At 44.4% G+C, this 17634-nt stretch overlaps 1 protein-coding gene across 1 annotated transcript; it reads right to left on the bottom strand.

Annotated features, from left to right (window-relative positions):
- Positions 1 to 10586: 10586 nt before the first annotated feature.
- On the bottom strand, positions 10587 to 17404 carry PRR20G (proline rich 20G). The gene is made up of 2 exons (XM_011280264.4): positions 17254 to 17404; positions 10587 to 11548 (listed from the first exon to the last, which is right to left on the bottom strand). Exons 1-2 carry the CDS (start codon positions 17258 to 17260, stop codon positions 11001 to 11003), a joined length of 555 nt encoding a protein of 184 aa, XP_011278566.3. The 5' UTR covers positions 17261 to 17404; the 3' UTR covers positions 10587 to 11000.
- Positions 17405 to 17634: the final 230 nt, after the last annotated feature.

The following is a 17634-nucleotide window of genomic DNA, read 5'->3' as shown; positions in this document are numbered from 1 at the left end:
CCTGACCCCCCACAAAATAAAGCCAGGGCATTTATGCCATAAACAACAAGCTTAAAGATTACATGCTGGACAAAAGGAAGCATTAAGAAGCATGTAGGTTTCTGGAAAAAATAGAACAGTCCTTTCCCATTTAAAAATAATAGTAGAAGATATTAGGTAGTATCTATTGGGTGTTCATCATCTTCTAGGTACAATTCCAAGCACCTAAAATTTATTAACTCATTTCATAGTCCCATGAGGCTGGTCCTTTTCTATGTCTATGTAATTGCTGGGAAAGCTGAGACCCAGAGAGGTTAAGGAACTTGCCTGTAGTTACACAGCTTGTAAGTGTTGGTGTCGGGATGGGAACCCAAGCAGTCGGTGTGGCCCCTGAGGCTGTGCCTTCAGCTTTTCTTCTGGACCGCTCATGCAGGCCCACGCATGAAACAGAAGGCGGGACAGAAAGGACGATGCTCAGGGTGCAAGGACTAAGAGGGAAGTGAAAGTAGAGTGGGGAGCATGTAGGCTCATACACCAGCAGTTCTGACTAGTTACGGACCCCACAGATTAGAGGCTGGAGTATTGCTGCACACACAAGGAAAAGAGGTGAAGCATTTGGTCCATGGAAGATGAAGAATTGAAACTGTGAAGGCTCCAAAAATCCAGGACTCATACAACCCCAGTGGAGGAAAAAATGAATAAATTTCATACTCATGTCCTAAAGAAGAAAGCCCGATTCTACTATGATTTTGTGAGGCTTATAAACCTAAATGAGAAACCAAAGCCCTGGGCTTTCCTTTCCTGAGGACTTGGAATCTGGTTTTTACCTCTGGCTCTTGATGTGGTGACCAGAAGCTGAGAAACCAACACAGAATCTGTTCCTGAACTGGGATCTCACCCCTACCCCCAATACCTGGCATAAACCAAAATAAAGCCACCAGCAAAGTTCACTTTAACAATCCAGGCACCATACAATTCCCACAGCAAATATAAACTTTGGGATTAGCTAAATATGTGCACTGAGGGGCATAGACACCCAAAAAGAAATGATTCCATCACAAGTGAAATTACACCGGCAAAATAACACAAAAGGAAAAAGCCGGGAAGACTTGTTGTTCCTTAAAAATGTTAGTTAACTGAAAAAAAATCCAAAAATAGACAACAAGAATGTTCAAAAATAAAATAAGTCTTATAAAAATCAGAGCAAATAGCCCTTCTCACAGTGGATTTAGAAAAGAACAAAATGGATTATTGGGAATCAATTAAATCGAAATCAAAGAGTGGACTGAATAAGTAGAAACATAGTGAAACAGAAAACAGATATAAGGAAATCAACCAGAAGACAATACAGAATATAGTGCAGTTACAAGACAAGTAGATGAGGTCTTATACAAGACAAGTAGGGTGATGTGACCCTACACACATTCAAGGGGTTCTAGAAGGAGGAAAGAGAAAATGAAAGTGATAAGAGCTTGCAATTTTCCATTTTTTAATTAAATATATTCTCTGACAGAAGACTCTTAATAAGTGAAGAGGAAGATTTTAAAAAATGTCTCTATAAAGGGGTACCTGGCTGGCTCAGTTGGTTGAGTGTCCAACTTTGACTCAGGTCATGATCTCACAGCTTGTGAGTTCGAGCCCTGCATCAGGCTCTGTTCCCTGCTTCCAATTCTGTGTCTTCTCTCTCTCTGCCCATCCCCTGCTTGCACTCTGTCTCTTGTCTCTCTCTCTCTCTCTCTCTCTCAAAAATTAATAAGCATTAAAAAATATTTTTTTTTTTTTGGAGCGCCTGGGTGGTGCAGTCGGTTAAGCATCCGACTTCAGCCAGGTCACGATCTCGCGGTCCGTGAGTTCGAGCCCTGCATCGGGCTCTGGGCTGATGGCTCAGAGCCTGGAGCCTGTTTCTGATTCTGTGTCTCCCTCTCTCTCTGCCCCTCGCCCATTCATGCTCTGTCTCTCTCTGTCCCAAAAATAAATAAACGTTGAAAAAAAAAATTTTTTTAAATATTTTTTTAAATGACTCTATATGGACATCTCTAAACGGAAGCTTCAGAAACTAAAGTCTAAAAGGAAATTGTGAAGGAATCCAGAGAAGAACAAAAGTTTACCTCCAAAGAACAATGTTTGGACTACAGAAGTCTTCTGAACACCAAGCGTGGCCTAAAAACAAAGAGAATCTCTTCCAAGCACTGAGAAAAAAAAAAATCAGTGTCAAACTAAAATTTTATACCTAGCCAAACTGTTATTCAAGAGTGAGTATGAAACACAGACATTTGAGACAGGCTAAGAGAACTTCTCTTTACTGAAAATCTTTAAGAGGGCACTTGAGGAAGAAGGAAACTGAACTCCAGGCAAAGGAGGAATGCATGAAAAGACAGATGGGCAAAATGTGGAAATATAGCGAAGTAAGTGTCAACAGTAAACAGTATTTGTGTTGATGATGATTATTTTGGTGATGGCACAGTGGAACTGAAGGTAGACAATAACACCAGGTCAAATGGAAGTGGTAGTGATAAGAGTGAACATATCTGAAGGTCTTTATAGGATTCAAGGGAAGGATAGATTGACTCAGTTTTGGTTTTGTTAACTTAAGTGGGTGTGTTGAAAACTTGAGTGACCATTAAAAGCATAGTATTTTACTGAACCATGTAAAATTGCTGATGTTTGACCCACCTCGGCCAACATGAAAGCAATTTCATATGGTTCAACCTAATACACTGTGTAACTTCTAAACGAGAAAAAGATGGTGGGGGGAGGGGAGAAAACTATCTCCTCCTACAGGAGGCAGGAAAAGTAGTGGGGGGCAGAAGTAAGAGGAAGCCACGTGTTAGAAAAGTGACCTGAAGGTAGGTATATGCACATGGATACTCATGTGTGTGTATATATATCATTTCATAAATCTCACACACAAATTAATGCATCTCTGTGTGCATAAATATGTATGGGGCTGTTGTATATGCATGTTCAGTTAATGAGCATCCCCAAGGTTTGTGGCTGGCCATATACATAGGCATCGATTTAAAACACATCAGACCTCAGCTATAAAATAACGCATTTTTGTTTAGAATCACTAGCTTTATACTATTCTGCAGCATTTAGACATGGATATTCACCACTTTTAAGTAAATGCCCCAAGAGACGATGACAGAAATAAATTTAAGACTAAACCATCAAATTAAAAGATTCTCAGGTTAGATAAATTGGATTTTTTTTTAACCTGTTAATTATAAAAACCATATCCTCAATAAATTGACCCAAACTTTGGAAGTAAAAGGATGAAAAAAGAGATAAATTAAGCAGTTACTAATACATTTCAAATGTTGCTGTAGTTATATAAGAATAAGTCAAAATAGACTAAGCCAAAAGTATTAGTAAGGGTAAATGTAGCAAGCACATAATAATAAAAGGAAAAGTTCACCAGGAATTAGCCAGAAAGATATAAAAAATCTGAACTTGTATGCCTCACTATTTAGCTCCTAAATTGCTAAAAAGAAAAATTGACTAAAAGTATAAGGAAAAATGAACAAATCCCTAATCATAGTGGGAGAATATAGTATACACCTCTTGGTAAGTAACAGGTAAGAGAAATAAATTAAGAAATAAGTTAAGGACATAAATAATGCAAATAAAACCTTGATACAATGGGAGCATCTGGGAGACTCAGTCAGTTGAGTGCCTGACTCTTGATTTGGGCTCAGGTCATGGTCTCAGGGTCGTGAGGCCAAGCCCCACCTCAAGTTCTTTGCTAAATGTGGAGCCTGCTTAAGGTTCTCTCTCCCTCTCCTCTGCTTGCACTCACACACACTCTCTCCTGCTCTCTCAAATTAAAAAAAAATAATAATAACCTTGACTTGATACAATGTATATACACATATAAAGTATGGCTTCATCTAATTAATAGCACCTTCTGAGGGAAGTAAAATTATTATGGCCATTTACAGATGGTGATATTTTGGGTAAGGAAGGAACAGGAACGGGAATAATCATTTGAAGAGATTCCCAATATCACTAGTCACCAGGGAAATGCAAAATAAATAGTCTGATACAATACCAAAAGACTGATAACTCGGAATGTTGTTGAAGGTCATGGGAAATGTGTCCCATGTTGCTGGTGGGGAAGCCAATGGGCACAGATATCTAGAAGGCTCATCTGGATGTACTTTAGAAAAGATGAAGGTTGGGGCATGTGAGTGGCTAGGTCAGTTGGGCATCCAACTCTTGATCTTGGCTCAGTCATGACCTCACAGTTTGTGAGATTGAGCCCCTCATCAGGCTCTGTGCTTGGGATTCTCTTTCTCTCCCTTTCTCTCTGCCCCTCCCCCTCTTGTGCACACGCTCTCTCTCTCTCTCACTCTCTCAGTAAATAAGTAAAAAAACTTATTTTTTTTTTAAAGCTGAAGATTCATTTCTATTGCTACCAAAAATTCCACTTTTTGGGTATCCATACTACAGAAATTCACTTTCGAGTATGTCAATATATGTGGGAGGATGTTTATTGCCCCACACTGTAATTTTTTTTTAAAGGGAAAATGTTGTTTTTAGTATATAAGGCTGTGGATCCTTACACCTGTTTTAATTCATAACTGTAATTTCCAGTATGAATTACAGGTATCCCCTTGTTTTTGGAAAGTTGGTGTTAACACCACATTGCTTTTACAGAAGACCCACATTAGGACCTTTTTTCTCTAGCTGAAAGAAATCTGAAGAGGATTTATGCTTTTACAAAAAAAAAAAAAAGGTGCAAAGCGGGGCGCCTGGGTGGCTCAGTCGGTTAAGTGTCCGACTTCAGCTCAGGTCATGATCTCACGGTTTGTGGGTTTGAGCCCCTCGTCTGGCTCTGTGCTGACAGCTTGGAGCCTGGAGCCGACTTCAGATTCTGGTCTCCCTCTCTCTCTGCCCCTCCCTTGTTCATGCTCTCTGTCTTTCTTTCAAGAATAAACAAACTTTTTTTTTTTTAAGGTGCAATGCAAAAATAGCGTTCAGAGTCTGTGGTTATAGAGGCAGCACACATCCTGGGCACCAAGCCCCTTCCCCAGGAACTACACTCAGCATATCAGCATCCAGCCTCTACAGCGTTGAGTTGTGTCTCTGAGTATCCGTGCTTTGCCTAGATTTATTTTTTGCATCCATTAGCAAGATGTGTCCTAAGGTATCAGAAAAGCCTAAGAGAGGTTATTTTCAGGGTCTGGGAATACTCAAAAGCTTTTCCATATAAATGAACGGTAATTGCTTCTTCACTTTACCCATTTTGCTTCACACGAGTTTTCATGAGTACACTCCACTTTTGGATACTGGGGGAGACCTACCACATCGAGGACATAATGGTGAGGGAAAACTGAGTTAACCCACATCTCTCCACAGGTACGTAATTGGAGACATGCATTTCTGGCCACCTCACGTATGGATAAAAAGACTCAACATTATAAAAGTGTGCTTTTCTGAAACTAGTTGTTCGGCAAGCCCACTTCTACTCAAAATACCAGCGGTGGTATTCGCTTGACAAAATGGTTTGGGGTGGGATACTTTTTAAAAAGTATTAACAGATGTTTATGTTCCCTGCAATGTATTTTATTGTCATTGTCATCATTATTTGCCATCTCATATCTCCTCTCCCTTTCTTCCTAAAGACACACCCTGATATTATTTGGAACAACAATGAATGTTTCATTTCCCCTCCTCCTTGCAACCAGACGTGACCATGTAAGAAAGTTCAGGCTGATGATAGGTAAGGCAAAGAGGTTGGGCTGGGCTCCCAGGAAGGCTGATTTAAGGAGGTGGACTCAGGGGTTGCTTTTTTGTTCCTTTCTCATTTCCAATTTTTAGTATAAAATGGCTAAATTTAGTATAAATTTTTAGTATAAAATGGCGGCCCTCCTGCCGCCATTTTGGATTGCGAGGTAATTATGTGCCCGGAAACCACCCACTGCAATGGAAGAGATTTAGGACCCTGAAGCTGCCTATAAGATCTGGATGGCATAGCTCCCAACTTCTTCCATGTGAGAGATAAATAAACGTCTGTGTTTGTTTCAGCCCGTGTTACGAGCCTCTAAATCTGATCCCAGTTCTTACCCTAGTTGTTCTCCCAACGTCCTGGAGCCCTTGATAGCTTGCCACACTCAGTCTATGGGTGGGGCAGGAGTGCTTCGTGATTCCAAGTACAAAAATAATGAGATGGCTCTGCTGCTTGCTGTGCAATTTTTGTTAACTTTCAAAATACATTCTTGAGATCTGTAGTTGAGAAAAATTTTGAGTCCTACAATACTAATTTTTGATGATCAAAGTCCAGAGCCCCAAAGCATTCTGGAGAGAAAGTTTTGCTACAAAGAGGCATCAAAGCATCTGGACCACTTTCCCCACCCTGCCAGGCAAGGTGAGATCCTGGGAGCTGGAGGGGGAGGGCAGAGTTGGGGGGAGGGGGCGTGGGAGGGTTACATTTGGGTGGGACTTGCTCGTTCATGGTCAGCGGTGGATGGAGGCGGGAGGCAAAGGACCTATCAGAGAAAAACAGGAAGTGAATCATGAGCTAGCATTCTGGCCATCTTTAAGCAGGGAGTGGAGTGAAAATGGTCTCGGGGACATCTTGGCAAGGGGACTGAAGGTGAGTGTAAGTGGGATTCCCCATCTGCCTGAGGGCAGAGGGGCATCCTCTGTGCAGACTTGAACCATCTAAACCAGCATCAGGTAGCTCAGTGACATGAGTAAGCAGGAGAAAGGTTCCAGAGCAGGGGGTCCAGATGGCCAGGTCTCCCAGTGTCCCTCACTTACAGCATCGATACCAGCCTTTTGAAAAATGCACTTCCAGATCTTGAAAGATGTCCTTGTCAGATGACTTTCAGGTGCAAAACATGCTTTTTGATGCCTTGTTTAACACGAAAGTGCAGAGACGCGTATCCCCTGGTGATAGGAGCAAGTAGATTTTAATACATTTATAACATATATTTATTTTATATTATATTATATATTATATATTTATATTATATATTATATTAATATTATAAATATATTTAATATAGAGAGACCAGTGTCTTCATGTTTTAGGATAAACATCCCATTAATAAAAGCATAGAGACTGGGGGTGGTCCTGAAATGACCAAGAAAACAATTTCTGAGTTGCTACAAGGGGGCCAGCTGCTATGGCCAATGTGACCCTGAGGGTGGCGTGGTGCAGACCCCACGGCAGGAACCAGAGGAACAGCCCGGGGGCTGGGGCAAATACCTGCAGGACATAAAAAATATCACTATTTCTAATATACAAGAGGTTCCTACAAAGAGATAAGAAAAAGATTTAAAACCTGCTAGAAAATTGCGCAAAGGCTATCTACTGGCTATTAACAGAGAAAGAAATAAAAACGGCCAATAGATGCAGAAAAGGTACTAAACCTTATTAGCAGTCAAGACAATTCAAATTAGAACAATAATGACATATTTTTATTCAAGAGATTGGCAAAAATTATAGAGTGCCGGCATTGATTTCTGGGAAGACTGTGGGGAAATTGATGCCCTCATATACTGCTGGTGGGAAGTGACATTGATACAACCTAATTTGAATGCAATTTCTTAATATCTATTAAAATAACATATGGCCGTTTGACATAGGAATCTCACTTTGCAAATTTATTTTACGAAATGAGAAGAACAGATCCCTAAGACCCCATGTGCAACACATTCAGCCAAGCATCTCGGTGGTAGAAACAGCCTGGAATGGGAACCATCAGCAGAGAGTCCTTGTGTAACCTCAAGCGCATGCATTGTGGGGAGAGATACCCAGCTACTGGGGACATAGTGACACATGGGTTGACCAGATGCTGTTCCAGGGTGAACGCTGGCATATAGGAGACGTCCCAATGGCAAGGCAAGTGACGGGTTCCACCATGGACGGGCTCGTGGTGGTCTGGACAGTGCTTCCATAGCAAGGCACCTCTGCCCGCTTCAGATGGAGAATGGGGTCCAGCGAGGTGCCAGCCCCCAGCCTCCTCCCTCCCCCCCCATCTGCCACACCCTGTTTGGACTCTTTAATATCACTTCCGTGAGATCCCCGGAAGGATAGCACATCCCATTTCTGTAAAGTCAAACCACAACCAAGGTTTTTTTTTTTTTTTTAATCTTTATTTATTTTTAAGAGACAGAGAGACAGAGTGTGAGCAGGGGAGAGGCAGATAAAGAGGGAGACACATAAAACGATTGTACTACAATAAAAGCCAAAGAGAAGGGTTTATTTAAGAGGATGGTTGAGTACACAAGAAAAAAAAATCGCTCATGGGAAAAATACTCTTCGTTTTCCTTGGACATTTTCTCCTACAAATGAGTCTTAAAATCAACCCGTCAAAGCCTACTTCATAAAATGCAAAATCCAGTTCATAATAGACCTTTTATCAAACTCTGAGCGGATGGGAATGATCTCAACTTGATCAAGCATATCTATGAGAAACCTACAGGAAATGCCCTGCTTAGTGGTAAAACATTTAAAATATTCCCACTGAAGCCAGCAACACACAGGAGGCTGCCATCAAGTTACTTATTTCTTATTTAGCATTTGAGACGTGTCATGCTTTCTCCTTGTTTCTATTAACCCCCCTTTGCCTTTTGTTTGATTCACCAAATTTTCTTTGACCCACTTCTTTTCCCTCAATCGGTTGGAAAGTTTGCACTGCGGTTCAGTTCATTTAGTGCTTACCCATGGGTACACAGACTTTAAAATGTTTCGAGTTCCATTGCTTCTTCATACTCAGCATCTGTAACGTCTCCAGAAACCAGACAAGAATTATAGTACTTTTTAGCTCCTCCTGGACTCCCCCACCCCCCAAATTTCTGTGCCAATGTCATCTGGAATTTTAATGTCAGGTTATTCTTCCCTCTTCCAGAATCATACTTTTTACTAGAGAGGCACCTGGGTGGCTCAGTTGGTTGAGCGTCCGACTCCGGCTCAGGTCACGATCTCACAGTTCGTGAGTTCGAGACCCATGTCAGGCTCTGTGCTGAAGGCTCAGACAGAGCCTGGAGCCTGCTTCGGATTCTGTGACTGCCTCTCTCTCTGCCCCTCCCCTGCTCACACTCTGTCCCTGTCTCAAAAGTAAATAAACATTAAAAAAAAAACTAAAAAAAAAAATGAATACAGTTTACTAGTTTCCCTGCTTACTGGTCCTTCTTGCACCCCACATCTTCCTCCTATTTTCTTCTTATTTGTTGTTGTTGTTGTTGTTGTTGTTTAGATTTTTGATTTTTTTTTTTAATCCTGGCTGAAAACCATCTGTGCTTTCGCTGCAGGTAACTAAAAACTCAGCTGGAACTCGCTTTACGAGCTCACGGACAATCAAGTTCAGAGAGTGCTCATGCTTTGGGTCCAGTGTCCTTAGCGTTCAGGCTCATTATGTCATGTCCCCACCCCTCCTCCCATCGCCCCTCCCACCCTTCCTGAGGGGGTGAATTGGCCGCAGGAATTCCAGAACCTCCTGTCCATGCACCTGAGCTCGAGCGCACCTCTGACTGGCTTTAGAACTCGAGACTCGGTTATTGCCTCTCCGCGCTTTGAGGATACCTCCCTGTTCGGAGTCCCTGGTGCTGCCAAAGGAAGTGTGACGTCAGACTCCCTCTGCCTTCCTTGGAGGTCTCCTCTCCCAGACGGTTTGGGGGACTCTGCCTCCGCCACACCTCGTCCAAGTGCATGTGATTGCCGCATCCTGCTCAGGATTCAAGTCTTTCTTCAGCGTGGGGAAGTTAGCCAGACGACACGTATATTGCTATCGTCCAGATGTTCTGTTCTCCTTGGTAGAACCCCGGTGTTGGACGCCCCTACTTCAGGAGCTACTGTCGGTGTGAGATAGCTTTCAAACCCTCCACCTTTCTCTGGCCACATCCTGGGGGCTCCCTCCGCCCGAACGCCAAGCTTACTGATTTGTGCCTCAGTCCTGTCCCTTCCGCGATTCAAATCACATAATTCTGTATTCCAACAAAATTCGTCTCAAGCGTCTCTATCTAATTGGCTTTTTATGTGAAGTACATGTTATTGTGTCAGAGATATCCTATCACCCCATATCTCTCTGAGGATATTAATTATACTCTTTAAAATTCTTTTTCTGAATGTCCTATTGCTTATTTCCTTGGTGTAACTTCTCCTTTTTTTTTCTTTTGTTCCTTCACCGTGTCCACTTTTCTTTTTTTAATTTTTTTAAACGTTTTTTTAACGTTTATTTATTTTTGAGAAATACAGAGAGATAGAGCGTGAGTGGGGGGAGAAGCAGAGAGAGGGGGAGACACAGAATCCGAAGCAGGCGCCAGGCTCCGAGCTGTCAGCACAGAGCCCGACGCGGGGCTCAAACACCCGAACCGTGGTATCATGACCTGAGCCAGAGTCAGATGCCTAACTGATTGAGCTACCCAGGGGCCCCCGTGTCCACTTTTCTAAAACATTTAGCAGTTCTACATCTCAGGATTGAAAAAAAAAATGCTAGCTGTGAACGCATGGACTGAATGTGTCTTCCCCAAATCACGTTGAAATCCTAACCCCTCGGTGTGATGGTATTAAGAGGTTGAGCCCCTGTGAATGGGATTAGTGCCCTTATAAAAGGGATCCCAGAGAGTTCCCTCACTCTTCCAGCCATGTGAGGACACAAGACAGCTATCTATAAACTAGAAAGTGAGCTCTCACAAAGAATCTGCTGGCGATCCTGGACTTCCAGCCTCCAGAGCTGGGAGATATAAATGTCTGTTGTTTATAAACCACCCAGACTGTGCTATTTATTATAGCAGTCCGAACAGACTGAGACAGAAGAGGACAAGAGGAGATTGCGGATTTATTTCAGTAAGCACTGAGGGACTAAATTCATACGCATCTTTGATAAAACAAAAGGAGGAGACAACAGGGGGGCGGGCGTGTGACCCTGCCGGGATCCTGGGAGGAAACTTACAGGTGCAGTCTGCACAACATAAGGCAGGGGGAGGGTTGAGTGGGGACACATGGGGACTTGACTTTGGCCTGGGAATAACACCCAGCTCAGACAGACTCTGGCGGCAAGTGACGGAGGTCACTGCGCAATGTGGGTAAAAAATTCTGGGACCCCGTACACAAAGGTACCAGAGGGGGTCTGCGTGAAGAACAAAGTTGAGCCCTCCAAGGGTCTGAACCCCAAGCAGGGATAGACGCCAGAAGTTGGGGCATCGGTGAGGACCCAATACCCAGACGCATCGGGCAGCGCCTGGACTCCCGCCCCAGGCTGTGCTGTAAGTCGCACCATCGCTGCCCCAGTAGAAGGGAGGGATGGGGTCTGCGCGGCTTCTGATTCCACGTGGTGTCTGGGCTCATCGCGGCGGTCCGACTCCACACGCAGACCTGGTCTCAGCATGCGTCTCCGCCTCCCTTGGAGGCCAGGGTCTCGGTGAAGGTCTGTTCCCCTTCCTTCACGATGGCCTTGGTCTCCGTCTCCGAGGTCAGGTGTGAAAGCCGGGGTCACACATCTCATAGGTTTCACCACAGCAAAGGGTTTCGAGGGCTGGCCTGGTTTCACAGGGCCATCTGCTTTCACGAGGCCTCCGGCTTCCATCCCAGAGCAGTCTGGCTCCTGAGAATGCACACCTGAAGCAAAGTAGAGAAGCAGAAAGTGGGAGGAAGAAATCAGAGCTTCTTGAGGAAGCTTTGGGGGCAGGAAAATGGGGGGGAGGGTATGAGGTGGTCCAGGAGACCCCCAAGTGCCAAGGACTTGTTATGTGTGGCACTCTCACTGGTCATTTCTTTTTAGGAAAATTTTTAATTATTTTTTAAGTGTTTATTTATTTGAGAGAGAGAGTGCAAGTGGGGAAGGGGCAGAGAGAGAGGGAGACACAGAATCTGAAGCAGGGTCCAGGTTCTGAACTGTCAGCACAGAGCCCGACGCGGGGCTCGAACTCACGAACCTTGAGATCATGACCTGAGCTGAAGCTGGACACTCAACTGACTGAGCCACCCAGGTGCCCCCCGACTGGTCATTTCACTTGGCCTCCCCACCACTTATCCAGCTAAATAATCGCCATCCCCATTTTCCTGACCGGTAAGCTTATTCTAGATTCACTCTGAATTCACTAGATTCAATTTGAATCAGAGTGACAGTCCCTGCCCTCACCAGGCTTAAATTTCAATAGAAGAGTCAGACACAACACAGCAACAAAAAAATGTAATGTCACCAATGGGTGACAAGTTGGAAAGTAAAGGCGTTAGGGTATTACGAGGAAGGTGGTTTTGAATCCAAAGGGCCTGGAATTCTATCTTAACTGACCTGAGATGAGCTTCAGTTTTCTTTTTCATGAATTGATATGGTGATACACCGACCCCTGGGGTGTTACAAAGACTTGGTCTCTAAGAGCAAATGCTTAGATTAGTGTCATCCTAGCTTGTCCTTGGGGGCAGGAGGCCCAGAAAGTCTGGCTGGCGGAGTCAACATAAACCTGTAAGCCAGGACCTTCTCAGGAAGGAGCAGGATTTAGCAAGGCAAGGGCTGAGTAGGAGGGAGGATTCCCAGGGGGATGGAGACTGGGAGCAGGCTTCTAGAATGGAAAGAAGACTGGACTAGCTGGAGGATAGCACGCCAGGAGGGAGAAGTTCATAAAGACCCCTTGAAGCTAAGCCAAGTTTCAGTTGATCCTAAGATCAAAGGAGAACCATTGAAAGATTTTAAGGAAGGGAGCAAGTTACCATGTTTGGACTCCAGAAAGTGAAGTGTGGACAGAGAAAAGAAGGGGGAGTGCCTAGAGGCAGGAAGGCTGGGAAGAGGTAAGGGAAAGACAGCAGGACCACAGGGATCCCCTGAAGACAGGCTGGATGAAAGGGGGCATCTGGGGCCCCCACCAATGCTGGTTGTCTGCAGGGCACTCTCCTGACCATTTGTTAAACACACCCCCACCGCCATGTGCCTTCCCCCAACAGAGAGAGCCGGGAGGCTGTTTCCCCAAGGTAAGGCTCAAGGGAGAAGGCGCAGGTTTGTGTCACCCGAGTGGCAATGTGAGAACACAGATGTGAGTCTGAGGCTCCACGCGGGGCTCAGCCGGAGCTGGATTTGAGTCATCTACGCAGAGTTGGTCATCACCGCCATGGGAGCTGATGGGATTGGTACGAGAGAATGAAGGAGCAGAGAGCGCCTCTGATAGAACCCTGAAGTCCACTGCTGACCTCTAAGGGAAGGGCAAAGACATAGCACCTTTCAGGGCCACTGGTGCAGAGGGAAACTGGGAGGGTTTACCCAGATCCAAGATGGAGGGAACAGATCAGGGAGGGATGAGCTGCCCACAGTGTTGGCGACGTGGGACAGAGCAGGCCTGCGATGGGGCCACTTCTGTTGGCCCCCAGACTCAGTGAGAACAGCATGAGGACAGCGGCAGAGGCAGAGGCCATATTCCACAGCAGCGTGGTAGGGAAGATGGCAGGTGAGTGATGACGGTAAGCAGGAGACAGCAAATGTGGGGCTTTTCCCAGGGGTCATTGAGTCGTGGTTGGGGGGCAGTCCTGGGACACAAGAACCCAACAATAGAGAGCACCAGGCATAAAGAACGGCTCCGAGAGACCCACTGCCATGGAACAAATTGAGAGCATTTCAACATAACGCCTTCTTTCTCTACAATCATCATCCAAAAATAAAAAAAAGCCAGGATCAGATCCTCTCATGGGTGAATTTTTTTCCAGTTCTCGGCTACAAAAGCTCAAACTCATAATAATACCTTAAATCAATCTCAGAATGGTCAGGGTCCCCGCAGCACGAGGTGGGGAGTTGCAGGCTCTGAGACACGACCATAGCCCTGTTGCTAGTTCCTTTGACCCTATCTTCTCTGCACTCAGGGGCTGGCATAAACAGAAAGAAAGGGACACTATAGGAGAGTTCTGGAACTAAGGACAGGTATAATAGTTAAAAACATTTGAATTTGGGGGTTTTGAGTTTCAGAAATCAGAGTCCTGGGAGATTCAGGCATATCAAGCTTTATTCAACACTTAAATGACTCATGTGGTCCTGCAGAGCCATTTACATCTGCTGTCCCAAACTCAGGCTCAGAGCTCAATGTGACTCCAGAAGCAACCAAGAATGTCCTGGGTGAGCTGGCAGGGGGCTTGCCGATAGGACCTAGAGGGCTCAGAGAGATCTGCATGGACTTAATGGCCAGACACCAGTAGGAACAGAAGCAAGGGGTAGCTTCCAGACCAGAAGCAAGGACCAGAGCATGCTTCCCTGTGTTGACCTAGATTTAACCCCAGTAGAAGTGGGGGCAGAGGGGAGGGAGGTGTGAGATCATTCATTGACCAAAGAAAGTCTGAATTGATAAAGCCCCCTAATTCAGGAACACTAAAAAATCAATAAGATAAACAACCAAACAGAGGAAAATAGCAGAAAGCAATCACAGGCCATCCATAAAAGGGAAAAAGCAAATGGTCCCTATACACATAGGATGCTAAACCTCACTTACAAGGAAGCCATCCAAATTAAAGGAAAAGTTGTACCATTGCTATGCATCTATCAGACTGGTAAAGATGACAAGATTTAGGACGCTCAGTGTATGGACAGAAATGTTATGGTGAACAATTTCACAATAGCTATAAAATTTTAATGCCCTCCAGAAAGAGAACATGATGGAGGTACTTGGTTTATCATAGATCATGAAGCAGCATCCAGCTATAGGAATGAAGACAGTGTGATGTTCAAAGAGAGATAAATGACTGAGCGATAGAATGGAACAGACAGCCCAGACTGGATCCACATCTATGGAGATTTAGCTGATGACAGAGCTGGCACTGAAGAGCATCTAAAGACTCTTCCCTGAGAAGCCTGTGAAGTCTAAGAGAAAAACAAACAAACAAAAAACAAAAACCAAGAAACCGGCACGTTGGGGTTCCCCAATTCGGCAGGCCAGCCACATAAATTCTGCAGAACCCACAGTCAACAGGCCCCATTCATTGGCTCAGAGCGACCATTCAGCTTCTCAGCGTCCCTTTTTCAATATGCGCAGCCAACAAGGGGACATCAAACATCAGAAGAAAGACTAACGTGAGACAGGAAACTGATAATCAAACAGAAAGAAAGCAACTTGCAGGAAGTAGCTTATGCCATAGGTGAAAGTTTCAAAAAAACATATCATTAATATCTTTCGAGAGAGAAGAAATGATGCCCATGGATCAATTACAAGATGCTTTTATTTTTTAATGTTTATTTATTTATTTATTTTGAGAGAGAGAGAGAGAGAGAGGAAGACAGAGAGAGAGAGCATGAGCAAGGGAGGAGAAGAGGAAGAGAGAACCCCAAGCTGGTTCAATGACGTCAGCACAGAGCCCAACATGGGGCTCCATCCCATGGGCTGTGAGATCACAACCTGAGCTGAAATCAAGAGTCAGATGCTCAACCAACTGAGCCACCCAGGTGCCCCAATTACAAGACACTTTTAAAAGGAACATTCAGAAAAGCAAACAAACAAACAGACCCATTCGAAATTAAAATTATGAGAGCAGAAATTAAAATCTCCATGGAGGGGATCTCACAACTGTGAGATTGGGCTCCTCACTGGGCTTGGAGGCTGCTTAAGATTATCTCTGTCCCTCTGCCCCTCCCCCACTCACACGTGTGTGTGTGTGTGTGTGTGTGTGTGTGTGTGTGTGTGTGCTCACTCTCTCAAAAATAAATAAAAATAAAATAAAATAAAATAAAATCTCCATGGATATTTTGAAAGACAAAGTTGAGGAAATGTCCCAGAAAAAAATCACAAAAATGAAAAATAAGGGGGATAAAATATAAGAAAATTAGAAGCATAGTATTACCAAAGCTAATTATCAAAAAAATTTTTTGAGTTATGAAGACAAAGAGAAGATTCTAAAAACTTCCAGAGAGAGAAGCAGAGAGAAAGAGAGATAGAAGGAAGAACTGTCTTCAAAATTCTGAGGGAAAAGGATTTCCCACCTAAAATTCAATACCCAACCAAACTATCATGAATCAAGAAGGGTAGAAAAAAGACACTTTTAAATATGCAAGGTCTCAAATAATTTTTTTGGATGCATGTTTCCCCAGGAATGCTACTAGAAGGTTTGCTCCACCAAACAAACAAACAAGCAACAACAACAACAAAAAAAAACAAAAATAAACAAGCAAACAAACAAAAAAACAAAACCAAAACAAAACAGACTAAGAGGGTATAAAATTCCAAAGTGGGGAAGAATTCCCCAGATGGTGGTCAAGGGAGATCCTAGGATGGCAGCCTGAAGTTGGCTGAGAGCAGCCAGTCTAGGCTGGAGCAGGTTAAAAGGGTGTGGCAGTAATGCCACCAGAAGGTGAAATTGATAAGACACTTGATTGAGTTTGAATTTAAACAACTGAGGGGGGCGCCTGGGTGGCTCGGTCGGTTGAGCGTCCGACTTCGGCTCAGGTCATGATCTCGCGGTCCGTGGGTTCAAGCCCCGCGTCAGGCTCTGTGCTGACAGCTCAGAGCCTGGAGCCTGTTTCAGATTCTGTGTGTCTCCCTCTTTCTCTGACCCTCCCCTGTTCATGCTCTCTCTCTCTGTTTCTCAAAAATAAATAAACGTTAAAAAAAAAAAATTAGAAACAACTGAGGAAGAGTGAGAATGGATTAGTGGTCAATTGGCAGATAAAAGCCCAAGTATTAGGTTTTGGAAAATTCAAGTTGCACCAAAGGAGAAAGGGATCCTGGTCGACTAGATGGTCCCATTTTGAATAGTGACATTCTGCGGGGAGGTGGGGGCCTGAAGGTGTGTGTGTGGGGGCGGGGCGAGTGCGGCTAGCGGTGAGGATGGTGGGAATGCAAGAAATGCAAGAACTACAGCTAATTACTCCTCACCCACAGAAGGAAGACCATAAATAAAGTCTAAAATGGAAAACTGAGTTAGTAATAGTGTAAACATGGTATTTGGAGAACAGAAAGTGATGTTGAAAGAAACCAAACAGATGAAAACGGTTGTCTCTAAAGTGTGAGAAGTTGAGAAGTAGCAGGGGCTGCTGTTTTTCATAATGTGCCTTATTGGGATCTCTGAGTTACATAAGTAAATACCAAAAGTAAAATAAAAACCAGGAAAAGGTTAGAAAGCAAGTAACTGAGGGTGCCTGGGGGGCACGGTGGGTTAAGCCTCTGACTCGATTTTGGCTTGGGTCATGATCTCACCATTGGTAGGATCGAGCCCCGCATTGGGGTCTTTGCTGGAGCCTATTTGGGATTCTCTCTCTCTGTCTTTCTGTCCCTCCTCTCTCCCCCCCCCCCACCCCCCTACTCTCTGAAAATAAATAAATAAACTTTAAAAAGAAAAAGGGGGCACCGGACACATACCTGACATCCTGCTGTTGAACTCTTCGAAGCTGGCTCTGGAAACCTGGAGAGCAGGACACCCTTTCAGGAAGAGAGATCCAAGGGGTTGAGGGTCCAGAAGTGTCCGCAGATCAGGACTGTAGCTCAGACCTCAGCCGTCGGACGACCTTCTCACAAGCCTCCAAGAAGTCTACTGAGCCTTGGGCTTCCCAGTCCCCTTATATAGGACGGTGGGTGTTACCCTGGCACACGATTGGATAGAAGTGGGTGGTAGGTGGAGCCAAGGTGGGCAGGGCTTGCTTGACTTGGGAGGAGTTTACTGGACTAGAGTTTTCCATTGGCCAAATGGGCCCGCCATGACTCAATCATTCATAGATGGGCACGGCCCCATTGACGTTACAG

This window comes from Felis catus, chromosome A2 (assembly GCF_018350175.1).
Source record: "Felis catus isolate Fca126 chromosome A2, F.catus_Fca126_mat1.0, whole genome shotgun sequence".
Lineage (NCBI taxonomy): Eukaryota > Metazoa > Chordata > Mammalia > Carnivora > Felidae > Felis > Felis catus.
The sequence above is the reverse complement of the archived record's forward strand: the minus strand, read 5'-3'. Positions and strand labels throughout refer to the sequence as shown.